Here is an 8,109-nt window from a genome sequence, read left to right as displayed (position 1 = left end):
CCTCATGAAAAATAAAATAAATAAATGCTTTGCACTATTAACAAATCCAAATGTAAACTTACCAAAAACTCTTAAAACTAACAGAAATACGGCTATTGAGAGAGTCTTCAGCCCAGGATCCACAATCCTGCAAAAATAACATACTGTTTACAATTTTTATTTTTACATTTGTATTATTATTATTTAATAAAATCATATTTCACATTTCATATTTAGGTAATTTCTGGCATTGGTTACTACTCATTCTGAGTAGAGTTGCCAACAATATCTCTTAAGATGAACCGACTCAAAGCTTGTTTGTTTGTTTAAACATTGAAGGCTGTGCAAAATGTGACACTAAGTCAAATACAATATAGATAGCATATGGAGAAACTGCATGACGATATGATAAAAAAAAATTGAACAGAACCTAAATGACACAATGACGAAGGGAACAGCGCCAAGACAGTACACAAAGAATGCGAGAGACTGCAGTCCCAGATAGATGTAAAACATTTTTGTGCAGCTACTGTCTCGTGAACACTGGCCAAGCACTGCAGAGGAGTTTCCAGATGTCAGTTCCCAGCTCTGGATACATGTACAGCCATGGAATGTCTGACAAACATGAGTAAGTATATAAGTAAGTAAATGAAAACATGTGACAAAGAATTTGTGGCCAAGAGATAAAATGTATTTGTTCACCATATTCTGTCCTGTGCCCTGAGTGGAATTGCAGCCAGCGTGACAAGGAGAGATGTAGGTCACTCCATTCTGTCCACACACTGGATCCCATTGGAAGTCGGAACACCCACAGTCAGCATTGCAAGAAGTCAGTAGCTGACGACTTGTATTTTGAACTTCAATAGATCTGCTACATAAACAATGTATTACATTATACTTTATATTCCTGTGACCCTATGTAGAACAAGCGGTTTGGAAAATGGAAAGATTGAAAGGATAGAAAGTGTATATTCGATTCATACAATAAGTATAAATATAAATAAAAAAATACCCTTGATAGGGCACTGTGACCCCGGCAACATCTATGTTTTCACAGCTGAGAGCAAAGAAAGGTAAGATGCAAACCAGTGAGGTTATACAGGTGAAAAACATCAGTCTTGCAGATCCTAGCAGACCAAGGTTAAACCTCTTCATTATCCAACCACTCAGAAAAATACCCAGAGCCACTGGCGGAACAGACGCCACTCCTGTACATAAAAGCACAGCTAGTTTAAACACCCAGCAAAAAAATAAAAAATAAAAAAAAATGTATGGCAGCTGTTACCTATGAAAAAACTGGTCTTGGATGCACTTTGTCCAAACTGCTGCTCCAAATACTTTGGCGTGTATGTTACGACAATGGTAAAGGCATTGAATGCGAACACACAGTAAGCCAGGTATAGGAGATAGATCCCATTGCTAAGCAGACGCTTTAGAGATGGCCCAAAGTCTAGCAAAAAAGCATATAAGCATCCTTGTCATTTTAAAACAAACATAACACTTTATAATCAATGATAATAATACCAGTCTTTTATTTTATTCCATGTATTGTTTTGATCAGTGATATACAAAATTTGAATTCATTGAGAATCTCTTGTAAAAGCTTCAAAATGTCATAAAAACCTATTCTTACACTATACAAAGATTTAATTAGACCTGAATTCTATGTATCTTATCCTTGTGGTGAGTGTATGGTTGACATACCTTTGGCTATCTCTGTAATGCTGAGTATGCACTTGTGTTGGTTTGAGGGGTGCTCTAGTTTAGAGGTTTGTGGATTTTCAGGTAGAGCTCTTGGCAGGAACCAGAGAGGCAAAGCAGCAAGAAGAGTCAACAGCCCAGAAACCACATAACCCAACCACCAGGCCCCAACCCAACGAGAGTCCTGAGGGGTGATGGTCACACTCTCTGATAATGAAAAGAAAATATTAAAATAAACAATATAACAGTTTTCCCTAAGTTCCTTGTTGTAACCATAGATTCATCTTGTGAGCTATTCTTTTTGGTAACAAGAGGTTCCACTGAACCTTTCAATCCGGCCACAACGACCCAAGCTTCCCAATTGGACTTCCCAAATCCGATTTTTGCTGATTCCCCAGGAAATCCTGTTTTACCCGAGCTACTAGAGCAGTATACTCTCCAGTTCAATTCTTCCCAAGTCTAATTTTTCATCAAATTCAAGTCAAATTCTTTGAGTCCTACTCATCTGATGTCCTATCCTAGTTTGCTTGCTCCACTGGACTTTTCTAAGCCACCTGCTACTGCTGGCTGCCCCAAGTCTTCTTCCTCTTTTGGCTCCCCCAAAGCCCCAAAGCTTTTGGTTCCATCGGATCTCTCTAAGCCTCTTTCTCCTCATAGTCTTCTGCTCCACCGTGGTGTTCCCTTGTTTCACTGTGATGGTACCTTACTCCATTAGCTCTCCCTTGGTGGTCTCCTGCTCCACTGGTGCAAAACAGGGTGGCCTTCTGCCCCAGAGCCAACTGACTTTCTGACCCTCCATTGGTCCATTACCATATTCAAATACCATGTATTTACATGGTAATCCAAGGTACTTTAAACAGTAAGTACTAGCATGGTGCATGTCAAAACCAAGAAAGTTTTGTAATTTTTTAATACTTTTTTTGTAAGTGACCACTCAGGTGGGTGTATACTAATTTCAACTCACCTTGATTCAAAATGTCCACATAAAGACTACCGCACAGTGATCCAAGCGAGTACCCAAAAATTGGCCCAATCACCCCGAGTGTGTGCAGGCAACCTACAGAAAATAACAAAATGAACTAAATCACATTAAGAACATGGGTAGTTTTAATATGAGTTGATGTGTTGATGTGATTCTCACCAATGTAAAAAGCTGAGTTTTCTGGGCGTGCATAATCATCTATGAATGACATTCCCAGTGGGCCAATGCTGGCTTCCCCAATGCCACGCAAAATGTTTCCAAACATTACAATCACCCACGTGGGTGAGCTTTCTGCTTCCCCGTTTAGACACCCTATACAACCCATATAGATTGCTCTGTTAGGTATTTCATTGCATTTTACAATTAAAATATCCCACATGCTTTCTCACATATGACCACATATTACCGGAATAAAGCTCTTGAACAGTATTCTGGGTGTCAGATGAGCATATAGTGCTCACTGTGACATTATCAGCATCATTAGTGTGGGAGGCAGCTGTATCGTACTTGTACCTGTCAGAAAAGCAGACATAAATAAATAAACAAATAAAATACAGATCTTCAAGAATAAAAATATTTATGATCTCTATTAAATATTTAGTATAAACACTAAACGTGAGTATAATGTGATACCCATCCATTACATTTTTCAAAACTGCTATTATCTGCAGTATACTATTACCTAAAAAAGACTCACCGGCCCATAATGAAGTGAGGCAAAGCCATTAGTAGTGTTCCTATACCCATCAACAGGACTCCTGTTCCAATAATCTTGGGCCTGTGAAATTTAGCGCCAAAGTAGCTAACAACAGTAATGACCAACAGATTACCTGCAAACAAATGTTATGTTATTTGTGACCCTGGACCACAAAACTGTCATAAGTAGCACAGGTATCTGTAGCATTAGCCAACAATATACAGTTTTTCTTTTAAACCAAAAATCTGTAGAATATTAAGTAAAGATCATATTCCAAATAGTTGTATCTCAAACAATATCCTATTCAAATATTATCCTATTCTCACAAATCATACATTAATGGAAAGCTTATTTATTCAGCTCAGTAAGAAAATGGCCCCTATGACTGGTTTTGTGGTCTAGGGGGCGTATTACAGAAAGTTCCTTACTTTAAAATCTTATCCTATCTGTTTGGTAACCATGGTAGTTTCAGTTAGGACCATATTTAGAAGAAAAGCTATTACAAAACAGCATTTCCTAAGCGCAGTAACTACACATTTGGTCAAAATCGAGTTACGACTTAAAATGGACTTTGTGACAACTGTTTTGTCTCGTGGCAAAGTCTCCTGGTTATTTTTTTTTCCTGTTTTAGAGAAACGAGAGTGTCAACATGTTTGACTAGCTATTGTAAAAACTTTAAAGGCATTTTTCTCAGTTTCAGTGTTGGCGTAGTTACTGTGCTTTGCCTTTGTAGGGCAAAACTGTCCTTACTTAAAAATGAGTTGAAAGCTAACAGAAAAAAAATGCTTACAACTGCGCGGTGCAACAATGGCATTACATATATTAATAACTGGATATGAAGAAGGGAGATGTGCAATGGTAGAAACACGTATAAGTAATTACAGACTGCCGCACAATTACGGTAGGCTATATTGGATATTATGGTTGTTGCAGGGCACTGCAGACACATTTTTGGTTAATGCAGGACACTGCAGACACATATTCGGTAAGTCTTGCCCACTCCCTGTTTTTGTCTTCGTTAGTGAGCAAAGGTGAAAATTTACCAGATAGTATCGCTTTGAAACTTTGATAAGATCGGTAGAAAAGGCTATTCCGTGGCACCGAAATTAAAAGCTTTGATTTGTTTGTTTTGTATATTGGTTGATAAGTAACCGACCTGAGAGTGGATTGTCAAACTTGATTATGCAGTTTAAGATTTCCTAACTAGAGATAAGAAACGATATTGTAAAATAGAATAAGAAGCCCAAATCAAATTAAGATTTGCTTCTGTAATACGAATTCGCTGAAAATTCTAATTTAATGTATCATAGCTTAAGTTAAGACCTCAGATAAGAAACTTTCTGTAATACATCCCCAGGGTCACAATTACCAGGTTAAAGTATATGTTGTTTTACAGCATATTATCAATCAACTGTCCCATTCTTAAAGTATGAACAGCCATTCCATCACATTAAAACATCAATGATGTGACTCATTGGTATAAGTGCTCATCTAATGGCTGATCCCCGTCCCCCATTCTCAATGGAGCTCAACACATTCCTACTCACCGATTTCAAAGCTGCTATCAATGGTGCCAACAGTGGAGCTTGGGATCTCAAACCTCCTCTCAATCTGAGTGATGGTACTTTTGGTGTAAGCCCCCGTCAATGATTTTGTGAAATAACTAAAGGCAAGTAAACCAATAAAGATCTTTGTAGACACAAGGGTAGAGAAGTGAGATTAAGTCAGTATTTTAAAGTTTTGTTGTTGCTTTTTTTAAATCAGAATTTATCATATTATGTGTCAGAAATATTTAGCTACAGACATTATTTTTCACCATTAAAACAAATAATCAGCTAATCATGGTCCACTTAAACTTAGATTGTGGCATATTATCAATGACAATGTCTCTTGCCTTCAGAGTTGGGGAACAGCATTTGCCTTGAGGTGTTTTCCGTTTACAGCCTGAATACTCCGTTGGTCTGGGCTCAGTGAACCTGTTCATCATTTCTATGATGAACTATGGGCCAGGAAAGAAGTGCAAAATCATGAAATCATGAACAATTTTGGTACAGTATTAAATTGCTTTGATGTCTAATGTAATATGTGGCTCCTGAATTAAATCCATTTAAAGACGGAAAAAAAAGGTAATTCGCTTTTAACATGGTGAAGCAATTTACCAATGTATTCACTCCAGAGATGGTTCAAAGCTAAAACATTGTAATCAAATGCAAACAAACATTCAAATATCATCATTTAACAATATTAAAACACTCACATGTCCAGAGGTGTCTTCAGATACAAAGGGTGAACTAATAAGCTGAAAAAAAGCTGTCTCTAAATGTGTTTTTATATTTTCATTAATATTTAGTCATTAACTAGCACTGACTAATCATTTAACCCTATTGTAGATCAACCAGTAGAGTACAGTTTAAAATAAGATGAGGCATTAACAACATTTAACAAACACCAGCCAACAAGAACACACAGTAACACCAACCAGCACATATCTGGTTATTTATGGTACAATATGTATGCTGGCAGTCTCTCTGTTTTTAAATAGTGATGTGCGCACATTCAAATGCATCCTTTCAAAATAGTACACTTGCAGTTAATATGTGGTAAATGTTGGCAAAAAAAAATCACTTTCTTACAAATACTTCTTACAAAATGTACAGGTTTGCAATGCTTCACTGGTGAACCAGCAGCAAACCTTTAGCATTTTATTCAACTTAAATAAATAATTTCTCCTGTTTTAAATACATTTACTAGATAAAGGTGTTTCATTTTATGTAATAAAAGTCTGGAAGTACACTGTAAAAAAGATCCGTTTCACAAGGCGGAATCAAGAGTTAAGGCCAGTTCAGGACAAAAGTTTAACAACTTCAAGTAACATTTTTTTAAAAAGTGAAAATTTTTCATTTAAAACAAAAACAATAATAGTATATTGACACTACTTCAATAACACATCTAAAGAAGAAGAATGTTATAATCAGATAATAATTTTGTTGTCACATTCAACTTTTGTTGTGCCTTTCCGGTAACACTTTTTTCTTTCAGTAGACAGTCATTTTACTTTGAGGTACATTCATCTATTCATCTGTTGTCACATTTGGCCCATCAAAATGAAGTGAAAATCTAAGAAATGCTGTTGAATGACTCTTACAGGGCAACATCACAGACAGCATAGCAGCTATTCAGTGGATGTTTAGCAGACAGCCAATAGACAGTTAGTACCGACACTGTTAAGTAATCGATTCAAGATTAAGTAAACAGCAACACCACAATACAAGTATATATCTGCCAAATGGGAAATAAATAAGAGTCATCAGTTCAACCAACTGCTTTTATTAAACTTCTGTCAAAAATTTTAATAAACATTACTATGGACAACGTGAAAAGAAAAGGGTGCCTTTTTATTGCAAGATGTTTGAATCTGTGAAAAAGTGAAAAGGTGGATGTATATATGTGTGTGTATGTGTGTGTGTGTGTGTGTGTGTGTATATGTATATGTGTGTGTGTGTGTGTGTGTGTGTGTGTATATATATATATTTTGTGAGAGTCAAAAACACAGTTCAAAGCAACTTCTGTACAATAAATTTTAAAAATCTGAATATCTAACAGACACCTGTAAATAATGAAAAATTAACAGTTAACACACTTAGAAAGAAGACTACGGTTGAGTTTAGTGAATCAGGCCATTGTATAATGATTGAATCATCATCACGTAACCAACTTTATCTGATCAAATTTTCTCTCACAATTTTTGCTATTACAAATGTTCTTTAGAAACAGCAGCCAGAGAAAAACTAATGTTAAAGGAACCGTATGTAGGATTGTGGCAAAAACTGAACAGTGTATCCCCTCCCTCTCCTCCCTGACTTGAGGTTGCCAGCTAAGCTGCAGGATCCAGCAGGAACCTAGGCTGCTACAAGGAGCTTCCAATGGCAAGTGAGGAGTCCTACACAGTAATTTTTTTTCTTCTGCTAATTATGTTTATGCTTCAATAGAGATGTTTTGCGAAGTAATTATGTATCGCAAAAATTTACTAATGGTGATTAGCCAAATATTTCGTAAAGATGTACTGTAACACTGTGTCTACACCGGACGCAAGCGGCGCGACGCAACGTGACAAAATACAATAGAACCTGCTGTCTACACTGGATGCGGCACGACACGGCAAATCCCCGGCAGTAATCTGCTGCCGCGTTCTATTTATGACGTGCTCACACAAAGTTTAAATGATTTGCAACGGTCGCTTTGTCACGTCCAGTGTAGACAGACTTTAGCTGTTGCAGCGCGACAATTGTCGCGTCCGGTGTAGACACGGTGTAATACCACATTTCAGTCGGAACATAGATTGTTTTCATACCCTGCTAGTGGTGCGATATAAAGCTTTTTATGAACGCATTTAGCACGGGCAACCGTGGAAAATCCACTGTGTATGGAAGCAAAGTTAGCCAAACATAGATTAATCTTACCTGTCCAGGAGAAAATTAGCAACGTTGGCATCTGTCTTCAAATTCTTCTGCGTTTTCAGCCGTCTCCATCTTTCAAAGGCATCTCCTATACAAATCCTTGTTTTATTTCAGACTTTGTCACAACATATTTCGGATTCATAACGAGGCTTTTAGGTTTCGTAACAGTATACATGTTTTATCCGAAACATTCATAGCTGCAGCTGGAACAGAGCTGGCAACCCGAATGACAAAACTCTACTGACTTCGTGATTAGTAGATAGCTGGAGGGTGGAGCCTCAGACCAAAACACA

The 8,109-nt window shown here is 37.2% G+C and overlaps 1 protein-coding gene across 1 annotated transcript in view; it reads right to left on the bottom strand.

Annotated features, from left to right (window-relative positions):
• The window catches only part of LOC141332868 (solute carrier organic anion transporter family member 1C1-like), a 55,653-nt gene extending 50,349 nt beyond the window's left edge, over positions 1 to 5,304 (bottom strand). Inside the window, exons 1-12 of the mRNA XM_073837830.1 lie at positions 5,254 to 5,304; positions 4,907 to 5,048; positions 3,360 to 3,492; positions 3,069 to 3,175; positions 2,822 to 2,974; positions 2,645 to 2,737; positions 1,684 to 1,887; positions 1,265 to 1,429; positions 992 to 1,187; positions 682 to 847; positions 410 to 594; positions 59 to 127 (exon numbers count right to left, since the gene is read on the bottom strand). Coding sequence (XP_073693931.1) covers positions 59 to 127; positions 410 to 594; positions 682 to 847; positions 992 to 1,187; positions 1,265 to 1,429; positions 1,684 to 1,887; positions 2,645 to 2,737; positions 2,822 to 2,974; positions 3,069 to 3,175; positions 3,360 to 3,409 — 1,388 coding nt within the window. The 5' untranslated portion in view covers positions 3,410 to 3,492; positions 4,907 to 5,048; positions 5,254 to 5,304. The remainder of the gene's footprint in view (positions 1 to 58; positions 128 to 409; positions 595 to 681; positions 848 to 991; positions 1,188 to 1,264; positions 1,430 to 1,683; positions 1,888 to 2,644; positions 2,738 to 2,821; positions 2,975 to 3,068; positions 3,176 to 3,359; positions 3,493 to 4,906; positions 5,049 to 5,253) is intronic.
• Between the last annotated feature and the right edge of the window lie 2,805 nt (positions 5,305 to 8,109).

This window comes from Garra rufa, chromosome 4 (assembly GCF_049309525.1).
Source record: "Garra rufa chromosome 4, GarRuf1.0, whole genome shotgun sequence".
In the NCBI taxonomy this organism is placed as follows: Eukaryota; Metazoa; Chordata; class Actinopteri; order Cypriniformes; family Cyprinidae; genus Garra; species Garra rufa.
This window is presented reverse-complemented; position numbering and strand designations above follow the sequence as displayed.